General features: G+C 37.6%; 1 protein-coding gene and 1 pseudogene across 1 annotated transcript in view; one reads left to right on the forward strand and one right to left on the reverse strand.

The window, feature by feature from the left end:
* Positions 1-14,173, reverse strand: part of CCDC150 (coiled-coil domain containing 150) — a 98,083-nt gene extending 83,910 nt beyond the window's left edge. The window contains exons 1-4 of the mRNA XM_043995812.1: positions 14,125-14,173; positions 13,028-13,188; positions 3,277-3,497; positions 2,976-3,154 (exon numbers count right to left, since the gene is read on the reverse strand). Coding sequence (XP_043851747.1) covers positions 2,976-3,154; positions 3,277-3,497; positions 13,028-13,188 — 561 coding nt within the window. The 5' untranslated portion in view covers positions 14,125-14,173. The remainder of the gene's footprint in view (positions 1-2,975; positions 3,155-3,276; positions 3,498-13,027; positions 13,189-14,124) is intronic.
* The window catches only part of LOC122747715, a 55,631-nt pseudogene continuing 49,682 nt past the window's right edge, over positions 13,576-19,524 (forward strand).

Here is a 19,524-nt window from a genome sequence, read left to right on the forward strand (position 1 = left end):
AGAGATCAAGGCCTGAGCTAAGGAAGTGGTTGTATGAGCAGAGAGTAGGAGATGGATGTAAGAGAATGACAAGATTTGGCAATTGTAATAGAAGGATGAGAGAGAGGGAGGAGTTAATAATGCTATTGAGGTCATGAATATGGGTGGCTGGAAGGATAGTGAAGTTCTTGATAGAAATAGGCTAGTTGGGAAGAGAGGTAGGTTTGGGGAGAAAGAGAATTCCACTTTAGACATGCTGAATTTGAGATGTCTCTGGGACATTTACTTATGGCCAGTTGGTGGTCTGGGATTGACTGACTACAGAGACCTATTAGTCATCTACAAGGAGATAATAACTAAAACTATGGGAACTGATGAGGTCAAGAAGAGGTAGAGTTTAGAAAGAAAAGAGAGGAAGGCCCAGGACAGATTCTGCAGGAACATCCATAGTTAGAGGGCATGATGGAGAAGATGAATCAGTAAAAAAGAGTGAAAAAGAATTGTTAGAAAGTAGGAAGAGAATGAGGAAAGGAGTATTTAAGACAAGAGCAAAAACCTGGGATTTGTGACACAAAAAGATTAAGAATCTCTGATCTGGGCTAGAAGAGGGAGGTCAACAGTGTCAAATGCAGCAGAGAGGTCAAGAAGACTAAAGACTGAGAAGAAACCATTTGATTTAGCAACAAAGAGATCAATGGTAGCTTTGGAGAGAAAAGTTACCGTTGAGTGACAAGGTTAGAAGTCAGATTGCAAATAAGTCAGAGGAGGGGTGGTAGAGGCAATAAGTGTGGAAAACTTAAATTTTTTAAAAAATTCTGTACTTAAACCATAAAAAAATTAATATGTCCATCTACTCTGTGGAACAGGAGAAGATTCTACATGAAACTTCAAAACTCGATTATGTAGAGCTTGCTTTTCTCTTTAAGTGTATTCAACATATCGCTTTCAAAGCAGTCCTACTTGTCTGTGAGTTGTTCTGGCCCAACCTTCATTTTTCATATTTTTTTTTTGTGGGGATGAGGAAGGAGGAAGGTTAATCCCTAACCACCCCACCCCTTCCAATTCTTCCCTTTGTAGATAGCCTTTTCTAGGAGTTTAGCTGAAAAAGGGAGGAGCAACAGGATGATAACCTTGATGGTAGGGTTTAGTGAAGGTTTGTTAAGGATGGAGGAGATGAGTATGCTTAAAGTCAGTAGGAAGGGACCAGTAGATGGAGAGATGACTGAACATTGGAGAGAGAAGATGATTGAGACTGAGAGAACATTATGATACAGAAGATGGAAAGGGGATGGGATCAAGAACACAAGGAGAAGGATTGGCATTAGTAAGGTCGTGACATCAGAGTCTGGAAGAAAAAGGGAGAGCTTGGTGATTGATGTCAAGGGATTTTGACATAGAGCAGGAGAGGGAGCTCACAGCTAATGGCTTTAATTTTCTTGGGGAAGAGGCAAAGTCCTTAGTTGAAAGGCTAAGAGAAGGGGGTGGTGTGGGAGGCTTGAGAAGAAATAGTCCCTAATGACCACAACCTAATTCACTAAATTCTCTTCTCTATCCTCCTATTTGCTCATTCTTTTGATCTTCTTCTTACACCTACCATTAAAAATGCATATTACACAAGGCTCTTCTCTTTCTCTCCACACTTCTCCACTGCAGTTCTTATCGGATTCCAAGGCTTTAACCATCACTTCCGGCTGGACAGCTTCTAAAGATCCATCTCTAACTCTGACAGTTCCCTTGAACTCTAGACTCACGCTTCCAAATATCACCTGAACATATTCTTTTGGATTTCTTATTTTTTGCCTCAGATACAACATCTACAAAATCATTACCTATTCTCACCTATTGTCTTCTAGACTCTTACAATTCTCCCAGCAATCTGGTTGAAATTCTAAGTCATCTTTTAATATAAAGTGGAGTAAGAAGAAGTATTAATCTGTTACAAAGTCCCATTAATTCATTCTTTGCAACGTAACTTCTATTCCACTGCACTATTAAAGTCCTAGATTCAGGCCCTCATTGCCTTTTTGAACTGTTGTAATCAAACATGAATGCTGCTAATGAGATTAATCTTCCTAAAACAATTCTTTTATCATATTTCCCTACTCTATGAAAAACTTTAATTGCTCCCCACAGCCTAGAGGGGAGAAAGTTCAAATTCTTTAGTCCAGCATCCAGGGCTTTTATAATCCCTTTATATTTCCAACTTAATCCATGAGTATTCCTCTATATAAACTCTATGTTCAAGACTCAACTGGTCACTGAACACCCACCCTTTGCCTTAGTGCTATTTGTTCATGTGGTTTTATCATTCACATATTCAGTGCATAGGTACAGTCCCATCTCCTTCCCAGACCAATAGGATATCAACTTCTGAATTCATAGCACTTGCTGTCTCTGTTTCTCATTTGGTGATTAATCCTGCACTTCCCTATAACATCTTTTCCATTGATGCTTAATATCATTTAACTTTCTTTTAAAAAATATCTTTTTGGGGGCAGCTAGGTGGTGCAGTGGATAAAACGCTGGCCCTGGATTCAGGAGTACCTGAGTTCAAATCTGGCCTCAGACACTCGACACTTACTAGCTGTGTGACCCTGGGCAAGTCACTTAACCCCCATTGCCCTGCAAAACCAAACAAAACCAAAACAACAACAACAGCAACAACAACAAAATATCTTTTTTCCCTAATCAGGTTGTAAATCCCTTCATTTCAGGGATTTTCATACTACTTTGTATTCCTATCCCATCCCCCTCAGTATGCTGCAGATAGAAGGAACTCAAATATGTGATTGCTGATACTACCCAATAGCTTGAAAGCTTCAATGTGGATATTGTTAGTCTCAAGTCAATAAATATGTATTAAACACTTAGTACATGTCAGCAAAAATAGAATAAACTCAACATAACCTTCTTTTAGAAGTTAGTCTTCAAGGACTGATTCAGGTCCTGTCACTCTCTAGGAATGAACTTAAATGAACAAAACACTAGGATCAGACCTCTGTTGCTGCTACAATCTCCACTGTAGCACTCAATTTTTGAACTTCATCTTGAGCCTTGTCTCCCTCTTCCTTCACATCTTGCAGTTGCTTATGCAAATTCATGACTTCCAGATGCATCTCCCTCAAGTCCTGTGAATATTCCTCCTGTGGTGCATTCAGCTGATCTTTCAGATGAACTATTGGACAATACAAGACCACAGAGCACTGTTATACCCAAAACAAGCATGAGAAAGAAGAAAAAAACACACATAAGTTTGCTAAGTACCAGATTTCGGCTCTCATGATTTTCTCTCTATACCTGGATTCTGTGGATTCAAATCTTTTTTAATCTGAAGTTGTGAGATTTTCGCCTTCAGATTTTGCATGATGTTTTCTAGTCGGCACATACGATTCACCAAAGATTCACAGTTCTTCCACAAAGCAATATTTTCTCCCTCGAAAGGAATCCTGGCCTGGAGAGGATGAGTGATATTGTGGTTCTCAGAATCCTCTGAAGGTATTGCAGAAAGAGTACGAAGACTAATAAAAAAAAAATACATGTAGCAAAATTAACCAATTAACTAAAGTTAACTATGCTAATCTCAGTTGTTTTGAAGTCAGCACATGTAGTCATGAAACTGGTTATCATTTGTACTAAACAGTACTAGATAAGTTAATCAATGCTATTCTTAACACTTCAAAGTAATGCAGAACAAAAGAGCAACACAGTATGGTAGATAGAACTTGGACTCAGTAACATTTGGATTCAAGACTCTAATCAAATCATTTAACCTCTCTGAGCCTCAGTTTTCTCATCTGCAAAATGAGGATAATAACATCTGTAGCACCTAATTCATGGGGTTATTGTGAGGCTCAAATAAGAAATTTATAAAGTGTTTTGCAAACTTAAAGTGTTAAACAGATGGAATATCATCGTGTGATGAGAGCAAGGGAAGTATGAAATGAATAAGAATCAGTGATTTTTTAAAAAATTACTTTAAATTTATTTTTTGTGAGAAAAGTCCTGTGTAAAGGTTCTAAGCTGTGTTAAAACTAAAATATAAAGAAACAGAAGGCAATCCCTGTTTACATTGTACCCAAGACAATATATTCATGGCATAACATTACTTATTATAAAATCTCAGTAAGAAGGGACAAATTAAATTTCCTTTTATTTTTATTTTTGCAGGGCAATGAGGGTCAAGTGACTTGCCCAGGGTCACACAGCTGGTAAGTGTCAAGGCTGGATTTGAACTCAGGTCCTCCTGAATCCAGGGCAGGTGTTTTATCCACTATGCTACCTAGCTGCCCTAAATTAGCTTTTAGAGAATTAAATTTCCTTTAAAATTTCAACTCCTACCTGAAGCATGAATCACCTCTATAATATCTCCAACAACTGTTGTTAAACCTTTTTCCAAAGTACCTTCAGTGGTGGTGAAAGCACTATCTCCTGAGGCAGCAGTTCTAATTTTAGGTAGCTATAATTATTAGGAAATTCTTCCTTCAGTGAAACAAGTCTATCTCCCTATAACTTCCACTCATTGATCTCAGATTTCCCCTCTGAGATCAAGCAGCAAAGGCTAATTCTTCTTCCATCTGCCAATCCTAAGGACAGTTAAGTTCATGGAATCTTAAAGAGTTAGAAGGATCCTTAGAGTTCATCTAGCCTTCTCCTAGAAGAGGCTTGAATAACCCCAACAATAGGTCATAAAAACTCAGTGTAAGGAACTATAGTGTGTATGTGAGGGGGGGGGGCAGCTAGGTGGCACAGTGGATAAAGCATCTGCCTGGATTCAGGAGGACCTGAGTTCAAATCCAGCCTTGACACTTGACACTAACCAGCTGTGTGACCCTGGGCAAGTCACTTAACCCTCATTGCCTGGCAAAAAAAATTAAAAATCACAAGGAACTATCGTGGTAGGTAACTATCTCATGAGGCAGTCCCTTCCATTTCTGGGCAGGTCTAACTAAAATTTTAACAGTAAACTTTCTTACACAATTTGTACAATACCAAACCACTCATGTTAATTTTTTGTGCCTTTGCCTCTATCATTTGTACATTAGTGCAGTGAGGTAGCACAGTGGATAGAGTGCTGGAGTCAGGAAGACCTGAATTCAGTCCTGCCCCAGACACTATTTACAAGCTACCTTGTATTATCACTTAAATTATGCCTGCCTCAGTTTCCTCATCCCCATGTAAAATGGGGATAATAATAGCATCTACCTCACAGTGTTGTGAAGATAAAAATTATATTTGTAAAGTCCTTTGCAAACCTCAGCTCTTTTCTGTAGCCACAGCAATTTCTAATTTTTTTCCCTCTCTCTCCTCACATTTGCAATTGCACTGTTGAATTTCATTCTCAAGCATCTCCTTGAATTAAATTTAATTTTGGTGTCACACCATGAGATCATATCTCTCTTCTCTGAATGGTTACAAATTTAGATCAGTTTCTTATCATCCTAGATATGAAACTTTTATCAGAGAAATTTGCTGTAAATATGTTTTAAATCGATTGTTTCCTTTTTTTTTTTTTTGGCAGGGCAGTGAGGGTTAAGTGACTTGCTCAGGGTCACACAGCTAGTGTCAGGTGTCTGAGGCCAAATTTGAACTCAGGTCCTCCTGAATCTAGGGCCAGTGCTTTATTCACTGCATCAACTAGCTGCCCCCAATTGTTTCCCTTTTAATCTTAAATTTATTGGATTTGTTTTTGCAAAATCTTTTAAATTTTATGTAATAAAAATTGTTCATTTTATGTTCTATGATCCTCCTTATCCCTTTAGTTGTAAACTATTATCTTATCAATAGATCAGATATATCATTTTTACATGCTTCTCTGTTTATGATGTGTTTTCTTTATATCTAGGTCACATATTCATGTGGCACTTATTTGCTATTAGGTATGAGGTGTTGGTCTAAAGCTAATTTCTTCCATACTGCTGTCCAATTTTCCCAGAGATTTTTTTTATCAAATATGAGTTCTGATTCCATTAGCTAATTCTAATTATTGAACACAAAGTTAGTGTGGTTTTTTACTTCTATGTTTAATTTTGACCTCTTGTATACTTAATACTTGCACCACTGATTGATCTATTTTTAACCAATACCACATTGTTTTGGGAATTACTACTTTGTAGTAGAGTTTGAGATCTGGTATTACTAGGTCCCTTTCATTCCCACTTTTTTCCATTAGCTCCTTTAAAGTTTTTTACCTTTTTGGCCTCCATATGAATTTTGTTATTATTTTTCTAGTTCTATAAAGTCACCCTTTAGAAGTTTGATCCTCATGGCATTGAATTAGTAATTATTTTAGCTAGTATTATTTTTTTCCATTTTGACTCATTCTCATGAACAATTACTATTTCTTCAATTATTTAGGACTATCTTTTTTGTAACTAGCGGTTTATAGTTTTATTTATATAGTTCCTGTGTATTTATTAGTAAGTAGACTCCCAAGTATTTTATACACTTTGTAGTTATTTTAAATGAGTACAACCATTTTGGAAAGCAATTTGGAATTATATAAGTAAGAGTAGCAGGGAAAAGAAAGTTAGGGTCAAATAATTATTTAGATATCTAATCATATCACATTATCTTTATTTGAGCCAAAAGTGCTCGGTGAGGTAAAGGATTCACACCAGGGGACTGAAAATGGATTTGTTATAAGAAGATAGACATTACACACAGTATAAAAATGGGAGAGGTCACAGACACACCCACATTAAGTTGATCTTACTACTAATCAGAGCCATATATTTTATTCCCCTCCTTTTTGATTTTTAATATTCCCTTATATAAATCTAAAGATGTTTATAAATATTGTCAGGAAAGTAAGTCATATCATTCTAGTGCTTTAAGGCAAATAAACATGCAACAATTTTGAAGAAAATTTTTTCCAATTAACAAAAATTATTTTCTCTCTCTTCCAACTTACCACTTGTACTGAATAAGAAAAAAGTAACTTGTGATAAATATGTATAGTCAAGCAAGACAAATGTCCATATTGTTCATGTCCAAAAATGTATGTCTCATTCTGCATATTGAGTCCATCACCTCTCTTTAAGAAGGTAGATAGAATTCTTCATCACTGGTACTTTGGAATCATGGTTGGTCCTTGCATTGATCAGAGATCTTCATAATTGTCTGTCTTTCTAGTATTGTTATTACACAAATTGTTCTTCTGGTTCTGCTCATTTCACTTTGCATTTATGCATAGAAGTCTTTCCATGTTTCTCTGAAACCATTCTTTTTATCACTTCTTAGGTCACAGTAGCTTCCCATTGCATTCATAAATTATAATTTGTTTACACATTCCTAAATCAATGAGCACCCCCTTAATTTCCAATTCTTTGCCACTCTTTTTTTTTTTCTAAGTGCAGTTAGTAACTCTTAAGGCCTAGTCCCAAATTGTGTTCCAGAATGGCTAGACAACTTCAAAGCTCTACCTATAGTGCATTAAAATTTGTCTGTTTTCCCACAATCCCTCCAACATTTCCCATTTTTGTCATCTTTTCCAATCTAATGAGTATGATGTAGAAACTTGGAGCTGCTTAAATTTGCATTTCTTCCTGTGGCTATTGATAGCTTAAATTTCTTCCTTTGAAAACTGCCTTTTTATATTTTTTGATCATCTATCCACTAGGCCAGTGCTCTTTCCATCAAACATATTGCCTCTCAAGTCTCCTGGGTCTCCAAAGCGAAAATAGCTAGGCAGAAAAGGCAGGTAGGATTCTCCCTCAGGTTAGGGCCATATTATTACCTTTTACCAGCTCTCAAGAGTATAGCCAAATTGAGAGGATGCCCATCCAAATGGCTGAATAAATTGCTCTATAAGTTTGTGATGAAATAGTATTATGCTATAAGAAATGATGAGCATCAGGACAGCTAGGTGGCACAGTGGATAAAAGCACCAGCCCTGGATTCAGGAGGACCTGAGTTCAAATCCGACCTCAGACACTTGACACTTACTAGTTGTGTGACCCTGGGCAAGTCACTTAGTCCTCATTGCCCCACAAAAAGAAAAATAAAAATAAAAAAAAGAAATGATGAGCAGGATGATTTTAGAAAAACTTGGAAAGACTTACATGAACTGATATAAAGTGAGCAGAACCAGGAAAACATTGTACATAGAGCAATATTGTATAATGAATATCTATGAATGACTTAGCTATTCTCAGCAATACAATGATCCAAGACAGTCCCAGAGGACTCATGATGAAAAATGCAATCTGCCTTCAGAGAAAGAACCGATGACATCTGAATACAGAACAAAGCATATTTCCTTCTTTCCTTCCTTCCTTTCATTTTTTCTCTTTCTGAGTTTTCTTCCACAAAATGGCTAATATGGTGGTTTTATGTGATTGCACATATATAACCTACATCTGATTGCTCACCATCTCAGAAAGAGGGAGGGGAGAAAGGGAGGAATAAAATTTAGAACTCAAAACTTTAAAAAGCCCAACAAATATAAGAGTTGTTTTTACATGTAACTGGAAGAAAATAAAATATTATTTTAAAAATAAGTATAGTCAAATTCAACTGCTTTATCTGGATTCTCACAGAAATCTTCCCATGTAGAGTACCATATAGTGTCAAATATCTCTCTGATTCTGATAAGTAGGTTCTTTATGAGACTTGTTTTCTTGATTTTTATATGCTCCTGTCCTCCTTTGCATCTGCAAGTCATTAATTCTCTCTCTCTCTCTCTCTCTCTCTCTCTCTCTCTCTCTCTCTCTCTCTGTGCAAGGCAATGAGGATTAAGTAACTTGCCTAGGGTCACACAGCTAGTAAATGTCAAGTGTCTGAGGCCAGATTTGAACTCTGGTCCTCCTGAATCCAGGGCCAGTGCTTTATCCACTGCAACACCTAGCTGCCCCAAAGTCATTAATTCTCATAAAGGCTATAAGTGATTGCAATAAATGATAATCATCAGACTCCAACTGTTCTGATATATTTTTAGACTATCTAGCCTCCTGATGACTTCGTATGAAGGGACTTTTCACTGGTCCAATCTTGTATTTTTCCAAGACAGTATGATTTAGTTGTAGGACTTTTATACCCTTGTTTAAGTTCCTTATAACAAATTCAAGCATTATATTCCTTCTTGTTTTTTTTCTGCTCTTCTAATGCAAGGCTGTAGCTGAGTAGTTGGCCTCTCTCAATTGGTATCCCAGCTGACTGATATATTGGTTATAATTCTCTAGATCTCTCTTTAGAAATTCCATGGAGTAGGTGCTTAGTAAATGATTTTAAAATGGACTGAATTTGATCTAGAGTTTTCTCTTGGCTCAGATGTCTAAAATCATCGTGAAAGGCCTTCAGAACTAAAGAATGGTAGGATTTGGGGCACTGTTCATTGCCTTCTCTTGCCTTGTGTAGAACTGGTTATTGTCTAATGAGGACTTCATATCAGACCTCCAGCTTCTTACACTACTAATGACAGGAGCATGCCTTAAGGTGAATATGGTCTGATTTTCCAAAGGTTACATCCTTTCTCTTGCCTAATATTACTACTTGTACACCTGATGGTCTGAAGTTGGGTTTAGCACATGCCTGGTGAGTGTGGTGGCAGAGGGGTGGGGACCCTGCTGGCATGCTGTGGTCATTTGCAGGTGATTCTAAAAAATAAAACTGTAGGGAGAGATAAAAAGGAGTAATTATCTCATACAAAGGAGGCATGAAAAAAATAATTGATACAGAAGAAGCAAGGTGGGGGGAAGGTGAAGGGCTGGTAGTGCTGGAACCTTACTCATCAGAAATGGGTTACAGATAGAATAAAGGAGAGACTTTTAGAAGAGTGAATTAGGAGGGGGAGTTAATAAGAGAAACTCTTAGAAAGGTAAATTATGGTGGTGGGTACAAGATAAAGGAGTGACTCTTATTGGGGTGGATAGATTAAGGAATAGGAGGGCAAGGTATCCTGTAGAAATGAACTAGACTAATGAGGAGGGATAGGGTAAGGTGAGAAGGAAAGTAAGGAAAAATAGGATGGAGGGAAATATGTAAGTAATTATAACTTGGAATGTGAATGGGATGAATTTACCCATAAAATGGAACAGGATGGCATAATGGATTAAAAATCTGAATTCAACAATATGGAGCTTTCAGGAAACACAATAAAAATGAGAGATACACAGAGAGAGAAAATAAAGGGACAGGGTAGAATTCATTATGTAAAAAAAGCAAGGATACTAGTCATGATCTCAAAGTTAAAGCTAAAATAGATTTAATTAAAAGAGAAAAATAGGAAACTATATTGTGTCACCAATATATAAAATAAGTGATACCCCAACTGATGAATAACCACAGTTTTTCAATGACGAAATCAAGACTACATATAATCATATGAGAAAAAGCTCTAAATCATTATTGACTATAAAAACATAAATTAAAATAATTTTGAGATATCATTTTACACCATCAGATTTGCTAAAATGAAAGATGCTCTTCAATTGGGGAATGGCTAAACAAGCTGTGGTATATGATTGTGATGGATATTGCTGTGATATGAGAAATGATGAGCTGGTTGATTTAGAAAAACATGGAAAGACTTGGATCTATGAAAGAAGATGCTATCTACTTCCAAAGAAAGAAATTACAAATAGAAATATGCATAGTATGGTCTTGTGTGTGTGTGTGTGTGTGTGTGTGTGTGTGTGTGTAAAATTTGCATTTAGTTGTAGCCTTCTCTAGGGTGGGTAAGAGGGAGGGAGGGAGAAAAATAAAATAAAAAGTGCACAGCAGAGAACAAAAAACACTTGGAAGCACAGAAAAGCTGGGTTGTTTTAAAAAACAGGATTTAGGATTTATGAATAAGTTTTCATGAAATGGAAATGGATTGCTTTATAATGGATCCTCATGTTCTGCTGCGTACATGGAAATATTTTTTCTTTTCTCATTTCATATTTGTTTTTAAAAATGAATAAAAAAATTTTAAAAATAAAGTGTTCTGTTCTGATTCATGACATTTGTTTTCTATAAGAATGACAAATCCATGATTATTGTTCAATACAATCAAGATTTAGTTAGGGCCTATTTTGTGCCATGAAGTGTTTTGTGCTTGATATTGTTGTTGATTAGCTAGGATTAATTCAATTCCCAATGACTTCAAAACCAATTTTGGGGGGCAGCTAGGTGGTGCAGTGGATAAAGCACCAGCCGTGGATTCAGGAGGACCTGGGTTCAAATCCGGCCTCAGACACTTGACACTTAACTGTATGACCCTGGGCAAGTCACTTAACCCCAACTGCCTCACCAAAAAACCAAAAACAAATAAACAAACAAAAAATGGGGGAAAAAGAGCCTCAATTCAGAAAAAAAAACCCCAAAACAACAATTTTGGTATTCTCAGCTCTATATTGAACATGAAAAATAATAAAAAATCATTAATGTGAGAATATAAAATATATAATTGCTATAAAATGTATGGTATATTTTCTAACAATGAATTCTACTCCTCAGTTGTTTGATGCAATCTTTACAAGAAGAATGAATTTTTGCATAGGAAATCAATTAGATTTAGTGTTTCAGTACAGAAATTTAAATCAAGTGGCTTTAATTGCCTTCATTTCCCAATCCACACCATCTTCCCCAATCCTAGGAAATGCCAAAGAAATAAGACAAAGCCTCTTACTGTAAGAAGCCTAAAATCTAGTTGAGTAAAATATACAATCTCCTCCACCACCCATTAAGAAGTTACCAATCGGGGCAGCTAGATGGCGCAGTGGTTAAAGCACTGGCCCTGGATTCAGGAGTACCTGAGTTCAAAGCCGGCCTCAGACACTTGACACTTACTAGCTGTGTGACCCTGGGCAAGTCACTTAACCCCCATTGCCCCGCAAAAAAAAAAAAAAAAAAAAAGTTACCAATCAAGGTCCTTCCTTCCTTCCTTCCTTCTTTCTATTCATTCATTCATTCATTTGTTTTGACTAGGTAAAGGAGGCCATTCTTTGCCTCACTTCTCACCTAGCCTTAATTGAAGAATGGGCATTACTCAGGCAAATGGAGACCTGGGAAAAACCTTAGCTTAAAAAGGCTCCCATTGCATTGTGACCATCTTCAGCCCTGACCTATATCTTGCCACTGGACCCAGATGACTGGAGGAGAGAGTGAGGCTGTTGACTTTGCACAGCCCTCCCTCACTTAAATCCAATTCACTGAAAGTTATGACATCAGAGTGATGTCATGGTCCTCTTCAAGAAAGAAGGAATAACAACAACCAATCAAGATAACGACTATAAAATAACAATTGAAATTAAATACCAAACTGCTAAGTGAATACAGAGTTAAGAAGTTATAAAAATGAGGTCAGGCTATTTGAGGAAGGTTTCCTGGGAAAGGTTTTTTGGGGAAAAATGAGATTGGTGGAGAGGTAAAAAGAAAACACTCTATACCAGAAGGGGGATACCTTATGTAAATTCATGGATTTGAAAAGAATTTTTATTCAGAAGATGACAGACAAATGTGTTTTGTGTGGAAGAAATTAGTTGGAATGTGAAATAGGATGAAAAGGTACAAGGGAGCCAATTGAATGCTAGGTTGAGGAGTGAGATGGACAATAAGGTACTGTAGATTCCTGAAAAGAAAAGGGGAAGGAGGGAATAAGCATTTACATAATGTCTTCTATGTGCCAGGCACTTTTACAAAATCTCATTTTTTCCTTACAACAACCCTGCAAAGTAGGTGCTCTTATTATCCCTATTTTACAACTGAAGAAACTGAGGTAGACAGAGATTTAAATGACTTGCCCAGGGTCACATAGCTAGTAAGTGTTTGAGGCAGGATTTGAACTCAGATCTTACTTCATTCCAGGATCAGCACTCCCTCTATGAAGCTAACAGCTGCCATTGGAGGTGGTGGTGGTAGGGAATAGCTATAGATTCATTCTGTGAATAAGTTTCTAAGAAACTGGGCTTTCCAACTGCTTTAAGCATTTTCCTCACCCTCAAAACTTCCAAATACTTTAAAAATTGAATTCCAAAATAATTTTTAAACTGTATCTTTTATTAACAAGGAATGAGTAACCAATAAAGTCCTACAAACTAACATAAACAAACTAATCATATCATGTTACCTTTGTCCACCCAAACCTAACATTATTAGGTCTTTCATTAAGGTATTTGACTGCTCTTCTGCTAGTCTCATCTTTTGAAGTACAGTAAATGCCTCAGGAGTTGTAGCATTAAGGTTCGCTGGAGAGAGGACTGGTCTGGCTGTTGCAATATTCAAATCCATCTGTAATTACAAAGTGACAACATTCATATCACTGGACCAGTGATCATTGCTTTTGTTAGTTTCTTACTATGTGGGTACTTACTTTCAGTTTAACATTACACTACTTTGTACCTTTAGGTTTCTCAGTGGCTTTGATTTTGCCATGATATGGACTGCCAAAGGGGGACACCGCATACAAAAAGGCTAAAAACCTTAGTTCTAGTCTAATTCCCTAATTTTACAGATAAAGGAAAGGAGGCCTAGAGAATTTAAATGACCATTATATAACTCAGGACCTCTGGCTCCAGATCCAGACCTAGAGTTTATACTGTGCTGCCAAAGTTCTTGAGGATGGACATAACAGGGTAATTCGTTGTTCAGTAGTAGTATCCGCCTCTTCTTGACCCCATGGACCATAAGACACCAGTACAGACCATAGGGGTTTCTTGGCCAGCATACTGGAGTGGTTTGTCATTTCCTTCCCCAGTAAGGCAAACAGGGTTAAGTGACTTGCCCAGGGTCATAGGGCTAGTAAGTGTCTGAGGACAAATTTGAATTCAGGTCTTCCTGACTCCAGGCTCAGCACTCTATCCATGGTGCCACCTAGCTTCCTGCAAATAGGGAGGCACCCAATGTGGAATGAACGCGGTTTATAGAACGGCGGAAAGAGTCCTGAGTTCGAGTGTCACGACCCTCCCTGATTAACTATGACCTTGGACGGGTCCCTTCCTCTCTCCGGGTCTCAGTTTCCTCATCTGGCTGGCCTTGTCAATTGCCCACCTAAGAGCAGGTGAGCCTCCCTAGCCTCCTTTCCCGCCTCCCTTCCCCCCCCCCCCCCCCCCCCCCCCCGCTCCCAGAGATTGAGTAACTCGGCATCCGCGGCGCTCAGAGTCTGCAGCACTGGCTCATCTCCACCCCACTCCATCCCTAGCCCTCCCGAGCCCCCAGCACCCTCACCCCGACGACTGTTCGGCTCCCCTTCAGAGACACTCCTTCAGTCAAGCGAGTTTCCATGGAGCTTCAAGCACAGCTTCAAACGAACCGCTCTCCCGGAGAGGGGCAGCGCTCATGCGCAAAGAGCAACCTCGGCCACAGCATCCTGGGAACTGTAGTTCTTCCACGCACAACTAATTCTCCGTCTCTAGAGCAAGACTAGATACTCTGGTGAATGGAGAGTATTTTGTGCGCGGTCCCCGCTGGGATATGTAGTTTTCTCTCGCTCTTCTCTTGAAATGGTTTTCCTCCCTCTTCAGGCACGACTGGTGGTAGTCATGGGGTGATAGTCTTTACAGAGTCGGCCTGAAACCCTTCCTCTTCCAAACTACCATTTATATAACTACTTAGTCAGTCAACATGCATTTGTTAAGTGACTACTTTGTTAGTGTGTGTATGTGCATATATATCTATAAAATATAAATAGGCATATAGATTCATTATTAACTTTATATTTATTCTCTATGTTATCATGTGCACTAGTTTTCTCTCCCATTAGAATGTAAGCTCGTTGCTAGTAGAGATTGTTTCATTTTTTTTTCTACTTTGTGCCATTCGTAGGCCTTTAATAAATACTTCTTGGTTATTTGATTTATTTAGACCCGAAGGGGGCCTTAGACATCAATGAAATCCTATTGAAATCATTTTACTGATGCGGAACCTAAGGTCCAGAGAGATGAAGTGACTTTCCTGAGGTGGCACAAGTAATAGCAGAGCCAGGATTCAAAACTTGGGCCCCTTAATCCACTATCTACCACATTCCTCTTTTCAGGATGCTCCACTTACTTGTCTAAGCCATAAGCTGGAGTCCTGGCTCTCTGCCTCTTAACTCCCCATGTCACCCTGGGTGTTTCACTTCACCTCCCAGCCTCAGTTAAATTAGACGACCTCTTAGGCCAGTTCTAATGTTCTCTAATTCTAGATACTGATTGTGTTCTAAAGTTTTGCATCTCACTATTACATGCATATAGCATTAATATAAATGTGGTATTTACATACTGTTAAATACAGAACCCACCAATGCAAAAAGTCTGAAGTAAGAGAAATATTTCTAGTTGTAGGAGGGAGGTTTGTCTGGTAGAGCATCTCATGGCAGATGCATACTGTTGGAAAGAGGATTTTTCTCCCTCCCCACTCCCAAGTCCAAATAATATGCTTGAAGTGGAAGATAGACAGAGGCTTTGTTGCTTTCTTCCTTTGTGTGTGTGTGTGTGGGGGGGGGGGGGGTGTCAGGGCAATGAAGGTTAAGTGACTTGCCCAGGGTCACACAGCTAGTAAGTGACAAGTGTCTGGGAACAGATTTGAACTCAGGTCCTCCTGAATCCAGGGTCAGTGCTTTATCCACTGTGCCACCTAGCTGCTCCCGTTGCTTCCTTTCAAAGCAACTCTTGCTGACTCAGTAGACAGTCAGTTCTCTTTGACTTTGGGCATCAGTCATGGGACTTATATTGGGATTGAATGAAGTAATATGTGTAAAAGCATTTAGCACAATGTCTGGTCCATCTTAGGCTCTTAATAAATACTGATTCCCTTTCCCTTTATAAATGGATTGTTGTATTATCTCAAAGCTTAAGTCCTTGAGAATTGAGCCCACTAGTAGCTGGGAATAACACAAAGCTTCCAATCACCTTTAGCAAGAGACCAGAGCATTGTGGCCCACCAGAAGGGGATTAGGAGGCAGACAAATCTCCACATATGCTTCAAGGGATTCTCTCCTCTTAAACACATATAATTACTTTTTAAAATTGTCCTATTGAAAAAATTTTTTTAATTATCCTATTGATAATTACCATGCCAAAAAAAAATCCCAGACCCTACTTTTTTTGAGAGCCCCTACTTTTTTATGAGTCCATTATTTTTTTTTCTTTAAAATTAAAAAATTTTTTTTTTTTTTAGTGAGGCAATTGGGGTTAAGTGACTTGCCCAGGGTCACACAGCTAGTAAGTGTTAAGTGTCTGAGGCCGGATTTGAACTCAGGTACTCCTGACTCCAGGGCCTGTGCTCTATCGACTGAGCCACCTAGATGCCCCCATTTTTTTTCTTAAACACACACATACACATGACACAAAACAAAACAAAAAATCCACTCACTTCTCCATAAGGAATAGATTGATATTAAAATGAATGGCATCTTCATTCTTATTGTTCAGTTGTGTCCTACTCTTCTTGACCCCATTTAGGATTTGCTTGGCAAAAATACTAGAGTGATTACACATTTTCTTCTCCAGCTCATTTTAGAAATGAGGAAATTAAGGCAAACAGGATTAAGTGACTTACCCATGGTCACACAGCTAGTATCTGAGGCTAGAAGATGAGTCTTCCTGACTCCTGGCCCAGAACTCTATCCACTGAACCCCATAGCCTCCCTTATCCTTTCACTAGCACAGTATAAATTGTCACTTGCCTTGTGGGAACAGATGTACAGCCTTTTCTATACTTAACTGGATACTTATAAAGAATATTGACATTGTTCTATAGCCAGCAAAGCTACAATTATTTGGGGAGATCTTGGGGGAGACCTATCACTCGGAACCCTTTGTAGTGAAAGCACACAATATGTTTTTGAGTTTTTGTGATCGTGGGAGAAACATGTTAGCACTCCTAGTGCAATTAATACAATTCCATCTTCTCCCTTGAGCCTCAGCAGAGAAGCACCTCTCTACAGTAATGAATGCAGGCAGATATAAGATGAGTCATCATTTACTTAGCAACCCAGGACCTGATTGAATTGACCTAACTATGCTTACCTTCTTTATTACATCCATCTACTACAAAGAGAGAATGCACATCAAACCACAGCTATAAACTATCTTTATCAATCCTATTAGTGTGGTATTAAAAGAAAAAAATGAAAGCCCTAGAAATCATTCAGGAAATCTCAGGCATTTCAGCAGAAGGGGCCTAATAAAGCTGTTAAGATGAGAACTAAAAAGCATTTCAGTCAATAGAGGGAGCCAATTATACTCTCATTATACAGATATTCTCCTGCAACTGATTTTCAATTATCCGTAATCATAGGGGAGAAAGTTAACACAAATAATAGCTCAAAGATAATCTTCTCACTGCAGTTGAACAATTGTGTCACCTTTCTCCCTAAAGAGCTGGGTTTTTTGTACTAGAGATGCTAACAAGTATCCTGATTGACTAATTTTAAGACTTCTTTCTTTCTCTCTTATCTGTCCAAGGAAGCAATATGACCTAATTAAAATGACTGGAAGGCAGGAAATGGTAAGGAGAAAAAGAAAAGCTGAAGTGGAGATAAATTAATTTACAACCTGGATAATCAGCCCCTGAATAGCTAAGAACTGACTAAACAATTGCATTTTAACATCTTAAATAACCCCAAATGAAAATTTCCCTTTTTAATTTTTTTTGTTAACGCAGTTTATGATTGATACAATGATAATTTTCTTACTTTTTGAGGTTATGGAACCCTTTTGAATTGGTTTTCATATTACTGTGGTGAGGTTGGGGGCCCTGAAGGTGGCAAACAGACACCAATTAAAAATGTTTACCCTTTTTCATGGAAACCCCATGAGATTCTATTTGGAAGACAGTGCTATTTGGAAGACTAGCTCTACAAACAAACTACTGAAGTGGTAATGTGTCAAACAAAGGTGAAATAAAGAGACTCTTATTTTTATTTCTTATCAAGATGAACAAAAAGATATTAACATTTACTTTCCTACTCTTTCATCCCTTCTTCCATTTCTTTTCTCTTGAATTTACAATTATTATATAATTATAGACCAAGAAAAGTTATACTTTTCTCTCTCAGTGATACTGAATGATTTGACTTGCAATTTGCTTAATTTGAATATTATGAAATTATCAGCAATAATTTCTTTTTCTGTTTTCCTCACAGTAAAATTGTGATTTAAATGAAGCTTTAACCCCAAGAAGTCTCAAGGCTTTCACCTCATTTGGGGAAAATTTCTAAATTTATATTCATTCATTGTGGTCCAGGTATTATTTTTTAAATTGGTTTTCTTAGACTCCAGAGCTTACCCTGGAGAAAATATACTGCCTGTGATTTCTTTTTTTCCCACTTTTCCTTCCTTCCTTCCTTTCTTTTTTTTTTGGGGGGGGGGTGGGTCTATAGCTGGAAAAATCCAGATAGTCTATTTTATTTTTGACTTTTGTTTTTCAGTTTTATTTTTATTCAAAACTTAATCATCCAATAAAATGGGCATTGTAGAACAAAATAAGAATGTGCATGAAATTGCATATCTCAAATTTGGACACCTTATTTTTCTTTTAAAGTATGCAAACGTAACCTGTAGCTTTCAAAGCTGTCCTGCTTGTCTTTAATTCTTTTTGGCCTAAGGAAGAATCAGAATTAATAATTTATTGAATGCATTTGGTTGTTATTTCCATGTAAGGAAACATAAGCAATTTCTTCAGACTCTCTGCTTGGGGGAAAACCTGTCTTAGGGGGACTGTAACTATTTCTGTGAAGATCTGAGATGAGCAAACTACCAAGAATCATCTTATCTGCCATATAATGTTTCCAGGTTTGTGTCTTTTGGGCTCATCAACTGAAACTGTTGCTCATTCAACATTCTTTTCAGTTATGTCTGACTCTTAATAACTGAATTTGGGGTTTTCTTGGCAAAGATATCAGAGTGGTTTGCCATTTCCTTCTCTAGCTCATCTGACAGATGAAGAAACTAAGGCAAATAGAGTTAAATGATTTTCCCAGAGTCACATAGCTTAGTGTCTGAGGCCAGATTTGAACTCAGGAAGAGTTTTCCTGACTCTGGGTTCAGCACTCTATCTGCTGTGCCACCTAAATGCTCCACAACAAACATTTATCAAGTGTCTGATATGTACAAAGCACTGTGCTAAGCACTAGGTAAGATACAAAAGAAATGATAGCCCTTGCCCTCAAAGAGCTTACAATCTGATGTATAAATGACTACAGTATAATGCAAATTTTTTTTAAAAGATGTTAAGCCTATAAGAAAAAAACCCAGTACCATAAGAGTACTAAGGAGGCAAATATGCTTTCTGGTTAATTGTCTGTCAGTTAGTCATTCAAGTATTAACATTTAAAAAAAATATGTCCCTCCTGTTCTTATTCCATCCCTAAATGAGCAAATGAAAAATAAAAACCTCATCGCAAACAAACATAGTTCATTGAAACACATTCTTACATGGATCAGAGCTGGAAATGTTCATTACCTGGCTAACAAGATGTAAGTGGTATGTTTCATCCTTGTGGAATGATTATTTATCATTGCATTGATGAAAGTTCTAAAGTCTTTCAAAGTTTCAAAACGCATTTATTAAGAGCCTAGTATGTGCCAGACATTATGCTAAGTGTTAAGGATACAGAGAAAGAGAAAAATAGTCCTTGACCCC

This window comes from Dromiciops gliroides, chromosome 3 (assembly GCF_019393635.1).
Source record: "Dromiciops gliroides isolate mDroGli1 chromosome 3, mDroGli1.pri, whole genome shotgun sequence".
In the NCBI taxonomy this organism is placed as follows: domain Eukaryota; kingdom Metazoa; phylum Chordata; class Mammalia; order Microbiotheria; family Microbiotheriidae; genus Dromiciops; species Dromiciops gliroides.